General features: G+C 37.9%; 2 protein-coding genes across 2 annotated transcripts in view; one reads left to right on the plus strand and one right to left on the minus strand.

The window, feature by feature from the left end:
• The window catches only part of LOC133525478 (receptor-mediated endocytosis protein 6 homolog), a 61,223-nt gene extending 45,419 nt beyond the window's left edge, over positions 1–15,804 (minus strand). The window contains exons 1-7 of the mRNA XM_061861733.1: positions 15,374–15,804; positions 9,582–9,805; positions 6,709–6,876; positions 5,656–5,868; positions 4,165–4,348; positions 1,520–1,711; positions 491–597 (exon numbers count right to left, since the gene is read on the minus strand). Coding sequence (XP_061717717.1) covers positions 491–597; positions 1,520–1,711; positions 4,165–4,348; positions 5,656–5,868; positions 6,709–6,876; positions 9,582–9,805; positions 15,374–15,667 — 1,382 coding nt within the window. The 5' untranslated portion in view covers positions 15,668–15,804. The remainder of the gene's footprint in view (positions 1–490; positions 598–1,519; positions 1,712–4,164; positions 4,349–5,655; positions 5,869–6,708; positions 6,877–9,581; positions 9,806–15,373) is intronic.
• Positions 15,805–16,283: 479 nt separating this feature from the next.
• The window catches only part of LOC133525485 (uncharacterized), a 35,582-nt gene continuing 34,114 nt past the window's right edge, over positions 16,284–17,751 (plus strand). Inside the window, exon 1 of the mRNA XM_061861746.1 lies at positions 16,284–16,580. Coding sequence (XP_061717730.1) covers positions 16,433–16,580 — 148 coding nt within the window. The 5' untranslated portion in view covers positions 16,284–16,432. The remainder of the gene's footprint in view (positions 16,581–17,751) is intronic.

Genomic DNA, 17,751 nt, shown 5'->3' on the forward strand with positions numbered 1-17,751 from the left:
CATGGACATTTATTTGTGTGATGAGCACGGATATTTGTTGCTGACTCATGGATGTTTTCTATGTATTTTAGTATTTGTATATTATATATATCGTTGTCTGACCACAACACAAGCCTTCTTGAGCTTACCGTGGGACTTAGTTAATTTGTGTAAGAATGTCCATTTCACCATCGGACTACCAGACAATCAGCACCCCGGCATCGCTTCATGGTAGGTATTCCACAAATACGCACGAAGTCTTTTTTTTTTTTTTTGCTTCAACATTCCTGCGAACTGCCAAGGAGTGGAATGTCCTGCCCGAGTCTGTGTTTCCCCATGAGTACAATCTGGGTCTCTTCAAGACAAGAGTAAATAGGTATTTCATAGGTAAGCGTGCTCCACCGTAGACCGCATCATCACTTACCATCAGGTGAGATCGTGGTCAAACGTCTGCCTATCCTCCATTAAAAAAAATACGTATAATATTGATTATTTATATTTATTTATTTACCTATAAGCAGCTGAGTCAGCGGGCCCAGAGCCGCTGGACATCTCCTCCGACGTCACGCTCGGTGTATTGTTGTTCAGCTTCGAGGATATCCGCTTTAGGAAAGTTATCTGTGCGAAAAACGTTTCATTATTCTTTGTATAGTTTGAAGGACTTGATTCACTCTCTCCCGAATAACCTCTACTTGTTTTATTTTCTTGGTATTTTTTTATGGCTACGATTAAGTTATTGTGAGTATTAAACTTAACCTTTCGAGTCCGAGGGATAGACAATATCAAAAACCTTTTAGACTTTTCGTACATTGGTATGATATCGTGTCCGTGGCACTTGAGGTTATGAGGAAAGGGTAAGATGTACCGTGATCGCTTATCCATACAAACGTCCTCATTTTCCCCCTTGGATGTTAACATTATAGAAAATATTTTTACGTGATTTGGTGTCTATTAACCAAAGCTATGTGTGTCTCTCGCGCAAACTATTTAGAAAAAATGATATTAGAAACCTCAATATCATTTTTGAAGACCTATCTATTCTACCACACACGTATAGGTTTGATGAAAAAAAAAATTGAGTTTCAGTTCTATAGTCTGTATCTTTAGGTATTTAAAAAAAGGTAAACAAAATCTACCCTCAAATGGCTCCTTAAGGCAGCTGAGGGTAGATGAAAACATTACATGATCAAATAATGTAGGTTTAAAGTCAGGTCGTTCAGTGACAGATCCAGGCGGTTTTGTATTTGGTTGGTTAACCAATAAATATTAAAACTACCCGAAAATGTACAAATTGTTTGTTTACCTTTTTTTTAATACCTAAAGATACAGACTATAAGTATGGGGAACCTCCAAAATTTATTGTTTTTTTCTATTTTTGTGTGAAAATCTTAATGCGTTTCATAGAATACATCTACTTACCTAGTTTGAACAGTATAGTTCCGGAAAAAAGTGGCTGTGACATAAACGGACAGACGGACATGACGAATCTATAAGGCCGTTTTTTGCCATTTGGCTACGGAACCCTAAAAATGCCACTAACCAGGTGGTGTAGGTCCTGCTGCGAGTAGAGCGCGGTGGCGGGCGCGCACGGCGCGTCGGTGCGCGGCGCCGCCGCGTCGGCGGGCGGCGCGGGCGCGCGCGGCGCCAGCGCGTCGCCGCACACGCCGTCCACCAGCGACCACACGCACGGCCGCGGGAACAACGAGTACAGGTCCGTGAGCTTAGGGTCCACCTGGTACATACGTGACAGATAAGTATTGCAATAAAAGCATTCCACGACCAGTACGACACGAAATAGGACGTCGAGTTGCGGAAGCAAAGCCCGCGAATACCTATTGTCTTTTTTTTTTATACTGCGTCGGTGGCAAACAAGCATACGGGCCGCCTGATGGTAAGCAGTCTCCGTAGCCTATGTACGCCTGCAACTCCAAAGGAGTTACATGCGCGTTGCCGACCCTAAACCCGCCCCCCCCCCCCCCCTCGTTGAGCTCTGGCGACCTTACTTACCGGCAGGAACACAACACTATGAGTAGGGTCTAGTGTTATTTGGCTGCGGTTTTCTGTAAGGTGGAGGTACTTCCCCAGTTGGGCTCTGCTCTAGATCTGGAATGACATCCACTGGCTGTGCCCTACCACACAAAGCGAGATGAAATTCACAATGCCCATACCTCTCTTTTGGACGTAGTTTAAGGACGTACCCGGGTCCACGTACAAACGAGAATTTTGTAAAGATTTGCAAGTACAATAGTTTCCTTTTCTATAAATTAATAGTTTAAAAAAACACGATTATTTTTAGAAGTCCGTTACGTTACCTTGCTCACAAGAGTAAACACGACTATGATACGATATTCCATCTTGGAATGGTCTAAGTGGTCTAAGTTCATTACAAGACATTTCTAACAAATCCAAACACAGCTATGATACGATGTTCCATCATGAAGTTCCAGTTCATATCTTCCGGCTCCATCATCAGATCAGTTCGACAGTACCATACTATTGTATTGTCATCAGAACTACATACAGCTGCCAATGTTCATGACGCTACGATCCTTGGAAGATGGTTAAATTAGTTACCTTAGATTCCATTACATAGTTACATACAGGTCGACCTAATAAAAGCGTCTTAATAACTAAACTAATGGTCAAAAATATGCACAGAAAAATAATCGCCTGCTTTAAAAGCCGAAAAAAAGTCGCAACACAGGAAATAAAATGCGTCCAGCACAGGCCCTGGAATGCTCCAATAGACAAATATGAAACAAAGAATCCTATCACGTATACTTTTTAAAACAATATATTCCATAGACAATGTTTGGTTGGAGTAAAAATCTTTTTAAATCTACCTATTAAAAATAGATTTAAACTTTGTATGAAATGAATATGCTGTTTAAAATATTCTTTAGTCCACGCCAACATTTTTAATACGTAAATTTAAAAAGAAAACTATGACGACCGGTTTGGCCTAGTGGGTAGTGACCCTGCCTACGAAGCTGATGGTCCCGGGTTCAAATCCTGGTAAGGGCATGTATTTGTGTGATGAGCATGGATATTTGTTCCTGAGTCATGGGTGTTTTCTATGTATTTAAGTATTTATAAATATTTATATATTATATATATCGTTGTCTAAGCACCCTCAACACAAACCTTATTGAGCTTACTGTGGGACTTAGTCAATTTGTGTAATAATGTCCTATAATATTTATTTATTTATTTATTTTATTTATTTAAACTAATGTTTTGCTACCAAACATTGTCTATGGAAATAATTACACAACAACCTATTTTATTCGAGGAAATGTATCAGTATCAAAGAGTAAGCGCGAACCGATGGAAAAAGGGAGCATTTATGCCTAAGCTGTGAGGGATGGTCGGCTCTTTATCATTTGTCACCATACCTGTTAGTAATTACTCGCAAGTGTGAAAGTGAAGCATGATATGACAGGTGATAAAAATGCGACTATGATACCGCTGCTGAATTGCTCGACTTTTCACTTCGATTACGAGAAAAATATACAGGAATTTCAAACATTTACCGTATTTATTCTAGACTAAAGAAATAGTACTCGGGTCCGCGCACGGCAGAGTGAGGAGGGGAGCGCCTGCTACAGCAGTGACAGTTTGTATGGCATATGCACGACTTTATTACTAAATCAATAAGGGTCAAATCAAATTGGTGATTTTATGCACTAGCCTCCGCAGGGACCGGCAAACTTTTCAGAAGAACAGCCAACGGCAATAGAAATCACCAGTTTAAGGAATCTCAAAGAGCCGATAATCTTGATCCCAGTAGCCTAAGAACACTAAATGTAATCTATTTGGTCGCTTGACGAGCCACAATCGTACCTCCAAAGCGGGTCGCGGTTTGCCGACCTAGAATGTAACTGCACTAGAATATAAAAAGCAATTTTATGCCGCTTATACGCAGCATGAAAAATGTAAAGATTATTGGCTTGGCAATTATTATAAATATAAATAAATATTTGGGGACGATTTTGCACAGATCAACCTAGCCTCAAACTAATCAAAGCTTATATTATGGGTACTAAGCGACGATATACATACGTACACAATTATATGCATAGAAAACACCGATGACTCAGGAACAAATATCTGTGTTCATCACACAAACAAATGCCCTGTATTAAATTAACCCAATTACTGAATCACATTAAACAGTTAACTCACCTCAGTGTGTTTGCTGAGGCACAGAACCTGTAGTATCTGCGCGATCTGCATGAGATTAGTGCGCGCTATGTACGACACGGGCGCGTCGACCACGCCGTGCGCCTCGGGGTTCAGGATCGCGGGGCAGATGAAGTGGTTGAGCACGAGGTCCGTGCATAGACCGTGCAGCTCGCTTTCTGGTATTCTGTACGAAATATTCTGTTCACCTCAGTAGCTCGAACAAGCCTACTTACGAGAGTGCGACATTCCTCACTCCAGAGAGTGACGAAAGTACGACTTTCCTCACTCCAGGGAGTGAGACAAAGTAGCTTTTTAATTTAGTGAAGGCTATGAATAGAGGAATACAAACTTTACTTGATGTTAAATTTTTTATATGTTCTCACTACTAAGGTGAAAGTTGTATGTGTCACACGAGAGCAAAGTTATTTTACATCTTGTGTTTTTGAGTCCCTCGCTACGCTCAAGATTCTAACTTAGAATCACTCGCTTCGCGCGTGATTCAATTATATAATATTTCGCTTACTCGGGACTCAAAATCAACACTCGCAAGAAAAACTAACTTTCCTCTCTTGTTGCAGAATAGTTATTTGTACAACAAGAGAGCAAAGTTTGATATTTCTTCGAGTGCTTGTTTTGAGTCCCGTGCAAGCGAAAGATTCTATAATAGATTCACGAGCGTAGCGAGAGCTCGTGAGTGACGTCACTATAGTAGAAACAAATTTGCATTGCACATTTGACGTTTCGCACTGCTCTTATGACGTCACAATAATGGCGGGTGCCTTTTGGGCGCGAACATTTATCGTTGATATTTTAAACAATTTTACTTTGCATTTAGCGATAATATTTTCAGTAATAGTTATTTGTTTTACAAGGGGGCAAAGTTGTTGTTTAACCGCTCGTGCTAATATTGATACCCGAGCAAGCGAAAGATTCCAAAATTGAACCACGAGCGTAGCGAGTGGGTCTAGAAGTGGAATCTTGAGCGTTGCGAGGGTTTCAAAGCACGAGGGTTAAACAAACTTTGCCTGCGAGTGAAACACAAAATTTTTCACCACACCAACACGAGGAAACTACTAACTATGAAACACCAAAAAATTCAAGTGAAATCAAATCCAAATGAACGTAATAAAAAAAACAGTCATTCAAAATCATCATTTAAAAGTCAATTCTACTAGCTAACATAAGGAAACAACTCAAAATTTGCATCTGATTACTTTGCCCCACATGTGGATAAAATGCAACTTTCTCATACGTTTTTGAACAATCATGAAGGCCTTTACCAGTTGGTGCGGTGAAAATAAATATACTAGCTAGCTATCGAAGCTATATGAACATTTAAAAATACATATATGTAAAACAATAGCATAGCAAGGGATAAGTTCGCCTTTGTACTAATGATGAGTGTTCTATTTCATGTTTTATTTTCATTTCTGTACAAAAAAGAGTTTTACTACTACTACTACGAATTATTAAGAATTTTGCCGTACTGACCGCGAGTGCTGTTTGATGAGATGCACGCTCTGCTGAATCAACCACGCTATAGACGCAGGGAAGTTAGCCCAATGTTCGCGCAGCGAAGTAATGAATTTGCTGGTGAGTTGGAACAGACGCTGCACGATCCATTTGCGATAGCGCGCTACTTTGGCGTTGTATTCCGCTGTGTTGGACTGGCCGAACTTCTTTACGCGGTCTTGGGGAGAGAATCTGTGGACAATACAGTCATTATTGATTAAGGAGAAGAATTCATATTACTAAACATTGCTGGTGCGTCTATATTAGCTCGATTCTCATCGGCTTGACTAATTGGAGGCAATTGAGTTATCATCCTCCTAGCGTTTGTCCCGTACTGTGACGGGGTCCGCTTTCCTACTTTTCTCCTTCCACTTCGCTTAATTCTGGACGTCGTTTTCCGATAACCCACGTTTAAATCTTTGGCGATAACATTGCGCCAACGCTGCCTTGGTTTGCCCCTCCTGTAAGGGCCTGGTAAGGCAATACTAAGGGCTTTGGCGGCCTTCTTTTGACATACCCAAACCACCTCAGCCGACTTTCTTGGAACTTATCGCCGACGTCTCTCACTCCGAGGCAATTGAGTACTGTATGTATATCCGGTTCCTATGGGATTGTGAAATTCATCGTAGCCAAAATTGTGATTTCTTTTCGTTTTAAGATTTTATAATAATATGTGTGATAGTATTAAGGTATTTATCTATGAGCCAATGGTTACCTGAAAATTAAGATTTTTTCATTTGAATTATAAGTTTTAATGAAAAAGCGGGCTATTTTTATTTAGCAAGGCGCCGCCCGAACGGAGCCCGCTTAGGTCCTAGTGGAAGGCGGGTATAGATGGGATCCGTTACAGCTTCATGACGCGGAAGGGGGCCTATTTAAGTATTCGATTTTTATTTATTTACAAATAAAAATGGTGGACTTAATGCCTTAAGGAATTTTCTACCAGTCAACTTGCAGGCTTTGTATTCGCTTTTTCAGTGAGATAGTAGTATGATTTTGTAGGTATCCTATATAAGTTGTCAGTATCCTTACCGCTCCATGGCGCGGTCGGGGTGGATGTCCAGGAAGAACTCGTCCTCGTGCAGCGCCGCCATGACGGGCGCGTTGAGCGCCGCCACCAGGAACTGCCGCGCCGGCGCGTGCCCGTCTCGGAACACGCCGTATAGAGACGCTAGCGCACATTTGCCGGAGCGGAACAATCTGGAACAGTTGTCCATAGGCTAGATGACAAGTTTAATGGTGCCAGTCGATCAGATAATTTTGAGGATCAAATGCCTATACACCGTGGGCTGGTAAAACCCGACAGATTTTAACCACGCATTCCTGAAGTCATGAGGAGCAAAAAATTTTATATAAGTTTTGGGAAAATTGGGCAAAAAAAAGTTTTATAAGACAAAAAAATTTTTTTTTTGCTTTTTCTTCATACGACACGTTATTTCTTCTTACATCTTGGCGACAAAAAAAAACTAATTAGTTACAAAGAATAACTAATTTTTTTTTTATTTACACTAAAAATTGCGAGTTTCTTATAAAACTTTTATATCTGCCAACAGGTATATCTAAACCAAGTCACATAGTGGCAGCGTCGCAGCCAAAAATGCGTTTTTCCACTAATACAGAAACAATTTTTTACAAAAATTGTCATTATCTCTAAAACAAGACCGACTTCAGGAAACTTTGTATCACATTTTAGTCTTTAAATGCGGTCAAGAATACACCTTTAAAATCTGTCGGGACTGTTTTTTGTAAATAATGTCCAACGATCTTGATTTTCCTGAGGATCAAATGTTTATATAGGACTTATGGCATTTAAGCAACACAAAGGTCAGAAATGAGAGTTAAAGTCTGACGCTCGCACTCGACGACTCGATTAAAACGCCTCGAACAAAATGATAAGGTGATGTGACGTCACATCATATAAGTCTGTCCTAAATGTATGGAAGATCAAGGAAATTGCCATTTTGACCCTGAAATATTGCGTTTATGTGTATAGTTGTCATACAATTTATTTTTCAATAAAATGTAAGGAATCCAATGGTACCCATTTTCATTTCTATTTTTGAAAGACAAAATTTTTATTTATCTTGAGATTTCGGAGCCTATTATTTTTTATAATCAGAATATATTTTTTAAATTCCACTTTTTTATAATGGATGGCTCATTCTCTATCCATTTAACTAAATTTTGTTATAATATGCAACATGTGTCAAGTACCCAATTGATGGTTGTTGGTTCTCGGAATAATAAACAAATATATACAAAATCATATAAAACGTGTAATATAAAGTCACATAGGCAAAAACTAGTTTAATATCATTCAAATTGACACTTGTGGTGTTTCTGCACTTTTATTAAAAAAAAAAATACAAAATTAAACATTAATATCGTATTGTCATTTGAGCTGAAATACTTGCCAAAGAAAATAAACGTACATGCTTTCAAAAAACACTGTCATAACACTCATAACTATTCCTCGGTCGTAAGGAAATAAAATATGACATTGATGCATCAAGGCGGTTTGTTTACAAAGGGCCTGCCGAGAAACGATTTAAATATCATCAAACTTAATAATTACTTTACGTAGGAGTATTTTAGGAGGATATAAATTCGCTTGCATCCTTAATAACTTTCGAGGCAACGGCAGGGTAAACTTTCGCATAGCAAAACTAAGATAAATTGAATTTATTGTATTGGAATATTTTCGAATATTTACATGTACCGGTAGCGTAGCGGGAACGAATTCAAATCGAAGGTAACGGTTTCAGTTGCCCCTCATACGGGTCGATTCACAAGAGCTAGCACGAATGGAATGAATGAGTGAATGAAAATATCTGTGTGAGTATCACAAAATTGTAGCTCTGACTGTATCCCGATACAGGTGTCAATCATACAATGAAAGTTCGTTCATTCCATTCGTGCCAGTGAAGGTATTAAATATCGATACGGACAAAGATACAAAATTATGTATACGTTATATTAATGATGGGCAATAACTATGTTTAATTTTTTGTCTGCTCGTCGACTGTACTGGTTGAATAAGGATTTAGTATATCAAACTTTAATGTAATGTACGCAATACTTTTCATGTACCCCACTCGACTATAAGATTAATTTCAGTACGCTGTAGTTAACTATAAAAAATGAATAATCACGTGCCGCCGTCCTCGCATAAAAAAGACTGAACGGGCGCGGGGCGGGAGTCGTGCGTTTATGTTTACATTTTTGTCTACTGAGATACTTACCAATTTTCATTAATTATTTAGGTTTCATAGTAAGAAAAGTATTATTTTAGATGACTCGTAGAAAAAGTATTGTGTACAATAGTGATATAATCAAGCTTTTCAATCTCGTACCTTATTTAGGCAACTCAGCAACCTTCGTCGCCTAAACACGGTACTCGAATGAAAAGCTTTCTATTAAATCACGATTGTATAAAATACTATTTTACCATATATTATAGTGAGAATGAGTTTTTTGACGAATATTTTTCTTACTTTAATTTAATTACGGTTAAAATCTTAAAATATACTTTGGGTATCATTTTAATAGGGCTAGCCTATCAAACGAAGGTCATTCCCTTTTAAACAACCAGACTGCCAGAATGCAGAGCAACAAACTTACTTCCTAGATGCACATATCGTCCACTCTGTCAACTGTCCATGAACCTTATCTCGAACACATAAGGTCCAATAAGCAACAACTTAATTTCTAGGATCGCTGGACGTGACCAGCTGGTGTTTGAGCAGCGACCGTATCACGGCCAGCAGCCGCGTCCGGGCGGCCGGGACTCCAGCTGCCTTACTGCCAAGCCACTAGCGCGTAGTAGAGTGACGTGTACTGTCCGCACTAACAACTGTACGTGTATCTTATTCCAAACACATAAGGTCAAATAAGCAACAACTTACTTCCTAGGATCGCTGGACGTTGCCAGTTGGTGTTTGAGCAGCGACCGTATCACGGCCAGCAGCCGCGTCCGGTCGGCCGGGAGACGGCAGCTGCCGTAGAGCCCGGCTACTAGCGCGCACGGTAGAGTGGGGGGCATGTGTTCTTCCCCCAGGAGAAGGCAGAGGGAGACGAGATGCGGGGAGTCGCGCAGCCATCCTAGCAGTTCACCTAGGGCTAAGGCTTCCTGTGGAAGGTAATACTTGTGAGAAATTAATATTACGGATGAAACTTATGAGTAACTATTTATTTATATATGTGCACATATTTGACATTATCAGTGGCTGCATGGGACTTGAAGGGTTAATACTCGTAACATAAATGTCACAATCCCTGATTGATTGACTTATGTACATCAACGCCCAGTCCGTTTGACCGAGAAAGCAGTTTTTTTTTTAAAGATTGTATCGGTAATGAATTTTTGCGCGGAACTTGAAATTGCTTAAAAAGGCGTATGAATATTTAAAAAACAATAAAACTACTTTGTTTTCGAAAATACATCCCTTCAGGTGGTAAAAAGGGGTTTGTATCATTAATGTATTTTTTTCCTTAAATGTGGAGTTAAAAATATTTCTTGAAATGAGAGACCCGCGTAAATAAGCATACAATACAACAAAAATTCTCCACTAAGGGCTGAAAGAGTGTATCGAGAAACTTGAAATTTCGTAGAAAGACATTTATCCAGACAAATATAACGCGTTGTCAAATTATAACCCCAACTACTATACTTTTTGCCGCAAGGTAGTATTAAAACAACCAACATAAAAATGCTCTACGGAGCGTCAACGATTGGCATCTTGTCTACGCACCCTGCGCAGACAACGTCACAACCTTTATCCAGGTTAACATTTTACAGGTGACTGATTTCACTGTCAGAAAATGTTTAGTGGAGGACTTGAATACATAATGTGTTCAATCGTTCAATGTTTTACATAATCGGTAAACACGTGCAAACATGTCATTAGGGCTTACATACGTCACTAGTACTAGACATTTACATATTTCAAGAGGGAGTTAACTCTAAATTGCACTAAAATAAATTAAAATTAGACATGTTTTTTTTTTTTTTCATTTTTTCATGGCATTTGCGCCATAAAGTATGTTAAAATTGAACATAAAAACTACATAAATGTTTTTGTTTTTTTTTTTTACATTTTAATCTGTACCTATACAGATGTCAAACACAATGAAAAAATCAACGAGAATCAACTCTGGTCACCGTGCGATTGGAACCCACATCTTTGGATTGCCGGTCCAACGCGTGTCATTTACGAAGACGCGTGCCTTAAGTCTTATTGTCATAATATTAAAGGTTAGATTTCACAAATCTATGAGTCATCGTGGTTGACACGAACTATTGTAAACCTAACTACCCTATTGCAATCCCTATTGATCCTCAGTCATAACATGAGGCAAGGGCGTAGCCAGCCAGTGAACTAGGGGGGGGGGGAGGCAAGTTGATGTCGCCGGAGGCGGGGGGGGGGGCAGAGGGGCATACATTGTATGTACAATTTGTGCTCCAAGGGTGCCCCCCTTCCTGTACCTGCCTACGCCCATGACATAAGGAACGAATAAGTTCTTATGTGTATTAGTAAACTTAATTGATAATCAATCTGCAAATGAAACTCACTGCAATGCTTAATAAGGCAAATCGCTTTCATAATTGAACACATATTGAACAACTTCTTTAGAACTCACCATTATTGCAATCATTGCAATTAAAGGGCCTGTTTCCCATTGCCTAAGTAAAGTCCTGAATAAGCTAATTGCCACTTATCTGACGAATGAAGTCATCGTTGGCGTTTCTGCAAACAAGCTTACCAGTAGACAAAGTGCTAAGTTTTACAGGAAGTTTAATCTGGCGGTTAATTTATATTTTAATTAGCTACTCAGACTTTGTGAAACAGACCCTAAGGAATGTAGATAGCCACGCAGCAATTGAGCGCAACGACTTATGTGCAAAATGGCCGAAGTAAAACGTAACCGTTTATCTTATGAGAGCTTAAATCCATAGCACTAAGGTTCAAAATTTAATGGAATTAAATAAGCCTAGGTCAATTTGGCTCTAGTATATAATTTCTCAGAAATGCAGCCTTTATTTATATAAATGAACACAGCATTTCTGAGAAATCGAACGGTGTGTTGATGTGTGCTTTGATTATATTCCGAATGCAGAGAGCCTAACGCGATAAACGAAATTTCGTTTTTCGTTTTTCGCGGTAGGCCCTCAAGAGAGCTGATAGTCGAAGTACGAGGGTTAGTTCGAAAATTGTTAGCTATTTTTTACGATATATGAGGCAAACGAGCAGACGGATGCCCTGATGGCTAATATTGGGTTAGCCCCCCTTAATAGCCGCATTTTCAGCAAGGTTGCCCTTTGTAAGGTCACCATCAGATAAGAGCGGCCAAGGTACTCACAAATATCTGAACACGCCTCTATTGTGAAGGCGTTAGAGTAGGTGTTAAGATATTTATGCTATTTATGTAACAAATCTATGCAGATTACACATTAACGGTGTCAAAAATTGAACCCTATCCCTAACACTTTGGTGTGATGTGAGGTTCAAAATTATAGTGGGAAACATCTTCTACTTCTTCAACTTCAACATTAATTCAGCAAATAGGCCACAAGGGCACTGTTACACGTCATCATGGAATTTAGATACAAGCAAAAACAAGCACATCAACATATACATTGTATGCCTTAAGAAAAAAGGCTTAAGCAATCCTTTTATACTACGTCGGTGGCAAACAAGCATACGGCCCACCTGATGGTAAGCAGTCACCGTAGCCTATGTACGCCTGCGACTCCAGAGGAGTTCCATGCGTGTTGCCGACCCTTAACCCCCCCCCCCCCCCTCGTTGAGCTCGGGCAACCTTACTCACCGGCAGGAACACAACACTATGAGGAGGTCAGAATTTTTGCGACAAAACGTAAGTGTTAGGCAGATTTTTTATGGCTTTTCATCAGTGAAGGGTTTCTTCTGTTGGAATTTCACATAGCAAGGACCCTATTGCACTTGAAGCATAAGGACCCTTCCGTGATGGAAAACCACTTTTTTTTCAATATGCTGTAGATATATCTACTATCATAATCGAAATATATTGAAGTTGAACACCAATTCGTACACAATATATCTTCAAGAAAATAACAGGCCGGTTTGCCTACCGATGTGGTATAAAAAAATGATAGGTATTAGGTAAATACTGTCCATGTTAGATAAAACAAAATGTGGTTATACATGAGCTTCGGGAATCTGTGTGCTCTATACTGTTAGTTTAGGAGTGAAGGCTTATAGTTCGTGTCATCCATGATGACGCGCAGATTTGTCAAATCTAACCTTTAATGACATGACATTACGAATCAAAATGCGACGCGTGAATGACACGATCAACTTATCAATAGCAAAAAAAGTCTTGTAAATAAATCATGATCATGAAAACTGTAACCTTTCAATTACAATTTGAAGAAACAATAGTTCCGACTTATCATTAGATAAGTCATCAGTTTTTGATTAACGTGAACTAAAAAATACCACAATCTTAAATGATGATTTTGTTGGAAAACCAAGCATGATGAATATGATGTGATTCATGTGCCCAAACGCCCATGTATTATGACAGATGGACAAAGCAAATTTCCCCAAATATGAATAATCAAACAGACAGCAAACACACATATAGTCACAGTGTTTCCCCATTTGTCTCCACCATTGCAGAGACAGATGGGAATACGCCATAGCCAGAAACACAATTTTCAAACTAGAATATGAGAGGGATTAGCCTGGAGGTTAAGGAGTATGAGAGTTCTAAATGTATGTTATGTATATATTGCAAAGCAACAACTTCAAACAGATCAATTGCTAGGGCATATACAAGGGATAAGATTTAATTTATCACACCTGCTCGAAAAAGATCTTATTTCATGTACCTAGTATACTTTTGACGACCAGTTTGGCGGGTAGTGACTCTGCCTACGAAGCCGATGGTTCCGGGTTCAAATCCTGGTAAGGGCATTTATTCGTGTGATGAGCATGGATATTTGTTCCTGAGTCATGGGTGTTTTCTATGTATGTTTCTATGTATTTATAAATATTTATATATTATATATATCGTTGTCTAAGTACCCTCAACACAAGCCTTATAGAGCTTACTGTGGGACTTAGTCAATTTGTGTAATAATGTCCTATAATATTTATATTTATTTATTTTATACTGAAGGACAAAGGCATATATTGTTCCCGCAGGAGTAAAAAAAAAACTCCCAGGGGGTGTTATAACTTTATTTTTAATTGTGCCACTGATTCATACAAACCAATTAGGTATAAATGTGTTTTGCTTTAAAATACTGATGTTTATAATTTATTTTGACCATTATCTTAAAATATATATATATTTGAATAGTCCTTCAAAATATTTTTGCAAAATTTTCAGCTATTTATAATTGTGGCTGAATGCAGATAGGTCTGTGCCTTCAATGCCTAACCTGTAAAAGAATAACAATATGGCGGATGAAGTTGTGTGTACAGGAAGTTGTGATTGTGATTGTCACAACTTCCTGTACACCTGAAGAAAACAGTGATGGATTCATCCCTACTGCCTTGCCCCACATATGGCTGTCAAAGCTGGACATTAAATCAGGCAACCAAAAATAAAATACAGACCACCCAAAGAGCAATAAAAAGAAGCTGTTTAGGCATAAAACTAAAAGACAGAATAAAATGCTCCGATATTAGAAAAAGGACACAAGTAACTGATGCCTTACACTTTGCACAGAGCATGAAATGGAGATGGGCTGGTCATGTGGCAAGGCTCAATGACGGGAGGTGGACAGAAAAGGTGACCAAATGGAAGGGCCCCCTGGGCTCTAGAAAGAGAGGACATCCACTGGCCAGATGGCAGGACGAAATTGTTGCGGGTAAGGAATGGCAAAGCGCAGCAAAAGACAAAAACAAATGGAAACAGCTGGAGGAGGCTTTTACCAAGAAGGGGTCTATACAGCAGAAAAATAAAAATTAATATTTAAAAATATATAAATAAAATTCTCTGTGGAATATCGAAGCTCTAATAATAATAAAATAATAATAAATGGCGGATGAATGTTTGAAATGTCACCATTTATGAATTATTTTGCTAAAAATTTAGTTTTTTCTTCACAAGTGTGATGAAAAACATTGTGTCTTGAGACTTTAATGCAATCCAGCCTGCGGCTGTTGTCCCAGACTAAAGACCTTGTTTGCAAAATTCCACTTACCAACCTTGTTATACAATGTACTATTATCCTATTTTAACACATTTACTACTGTATTTGGTTGTAAAACCCCATGCAAAGTATGCTTTTGTTGTCTAAGAAGTAGCAGGTTGGTCACCCCTGCCATGTACTAATATTAATCATGATCATGCAGAATTACATGACCTTAGTACACAAATGATAGCTGGTGAAATTCAACCCATACCATAATCAGCTTCGTATCTATATTAGAATGATACCTATACATAGTACAGTACAATGATATATCAATGAGATTTAAAAAGTGGGTGGATATGTAGGGCAGCGCAACTATTAGGAGTTTTTAACGCATTTCAACTTAGAACACTTAATTCAAAGTACAAAATTATTGCTTTGATGTTCAATTTAGAGATGATTGTAGAAAAAAAAAACAAACTTTCACAATTTAAAAACAATATAGAGGAAATTTGATTATAAAGTGCTATAAGTTCTAAGCTTATGAAAAATATGAGAAAATAAACTGACCTTGTATTTTAGTACTTTGTATACGTCTATGAAGGTGGTGCCTTCGAGGGAGTTGGCCCTCTGGCAGGCCGCGACCGAGTCTGCCTCACACCGTGAGTTTATCAGGTCCGTGAGATTCTGTCGTTGTTGAGAGCATATCCAGGCAGCCTGTAGCAATTCTAAGGCACTCTTCTCCACTTCCTCGTTAAGGTTCTGCAGCAACTGCCTTTCTGAACTTATAAATATCTTCTCTCGAGTCAGCTGGTTAGCCAACTCGGCGATATTTAAGCAATCCTCTGTCGTCGACTGCATCATGCTTCTTTAGAATAAAATATATTACATTTAAACATATCGTAAATAGCTTGATTTAGTCTAATGCCTGCTTACAAGCAAATAATGCGATATATGATAAATGCGATAAATGCAAGCGAAGTGAATGAATTGAATGGCACTTTCGTTCTGAAGGAAGTATACGTCAAAATGTTAGGGGAGTGTTTCGTAGGAAATGATTATAAGAATGAAGTGAGAGCATGAATGCGAGCTCTCTTTCTTAATGGTTGTGAGAAATTATGATTTGATTATGATTAATTATGATATCAGAGAAACTTATTAGCGTAATGATTCATGAATAATTCTGAGTAAATAATATATTTAGGTCGTATAGGTAGTAAATCTTACTAGGAACAAAAACTTATATGGTCCATTTTTTAAGTTTTTGGTTGCTTAAGTAAACCACTGCTCAAGTAGAAAAAGTAGTGTAGTATGTTGAAAATGTAGCACGTAACAAAATACAAAAGCAAATGGAAGAAGGCATAAATAAATTATTTATAGAACCAGTTAATTTTGTACTTTATAAAGGACAATATCTTAAGCACGCAATGTAATGCAAATTTGTATAACCTGTCATGTCATACTAATATACACAATCTGTGGCACTGCGTCTATAGTCTGTGGTCTCATGGAAGGAAATAAGGATATCCTTGGACTGCAGATCTTTTTTGATTGTGAATTTGTGTATCAAACAATCAATGTAATTAGTACTTAAATGTGTTTAATCGTAGGGCAAACGTGTTATTTATAATGTCGAACCACACAATAGATGGTAAACTGAAAGGTTTAGAGGAGCGCTTCCAGAACGAGTTGCGTATGCGAAAAGAAGGTTCTTTTCATAGTCAAGGTGCTCTTGGATCTAGTAGACCTGGCAGCGGACGTAGGCCTAATAAACCCTGTAAGTGCTACTCATTATTCACCGCATTTCGATATCTAGTCGTGAAAATCCATGCCAGCCATTGGCGCTATCCATTTGTCGATGGAGTCGTGCTCGTGTGTTTTTTACGTAAATATTTCATTCCGTGTGCTCTAAATTCGATCAACGTATCCACACGACGCTGATGTTGTGTTAAAAATAAAAACTAGAATGAAAATTGGAATTGAAAATCAATTATTTAGCCAATGAGAATTCAGTTTAATTCAGAGAATCTAGGACACAAATGAGGTACTGCAATAAACCTAGAGGTATGTCTCTGGTTTAATAATTGCTTACTAGATATTTACGTACACTTAAATGTCTATACCCGACTTTTTAAATAATACACACATAATAATCTGTTCTAAGGTTATATGCAGTCTCAATACAATGTTATAAAATACCATAGATATTATATTTATTTGTATTTTTGTATAGAATTGTTTTTACGATTTAAATTTCATGTATTAAATGCCTTCTATGCTCAAGATTTGATTTTCTAATTTTATCATGCACAGTCTACAATATTTATTTATGGTTTACTGTTATAGAATGCCTTTTGTCTTTAAGTCTGCCATTTGTACATAATTGTATTATTTTTGTGTACTAAAGTTTAAATAAATAAATAATGTTAACACATCACCTCATAAAAATTATTCAGATTATACTGAAAACGAAATTATGGGTCTCTTCAGGCTAAAGTATGTACAGATATAGAGATAGAGAATGTTATTTGCATCTTATGTACCATATATTGCATGTATGTGGTAGGGTATCATAAAAATATTAGTAATACCCATTAACAAACAAATCAAATATAGGTATAATAATAATATAATACCATTATTGTAAGCAAAACCAGATTACAAGATAAAACAAACAAATTTATTGCCAAAAAGGGTTTTATTTTTTTCAACATTTCGAGTTGCTGTATAAGCTATGTTAATTGGACAGAAGGATAATGCTCTTGTGCTCAAAAAAAAATAGATATTCTGTCAAATTTAGTGCAAATAAAATTAAATGGAAGAGACATTTCATCTATGTGGCACTGGAAAACTGTTGATTTCCCCAATAAAATATTAAAGACTAAACAAACTGTAACTCAAACAATACATATCATTTTCACATACACAGAACATTTCAGTCACACAAT

This window comes from Cydia pomonella, chromosome 1, assembly GCF_033807575.1.
Source record: "Cydia pomonella isolate Wapato2018A chromosome 1, ilCydPomo1, whole genome shotgun sequence".
NCBI lineage: Eukaryota > Metazoa > Arthropoda > Insecta > Lepidoptera > Tortricidae > Cydia > Cydia pomonella.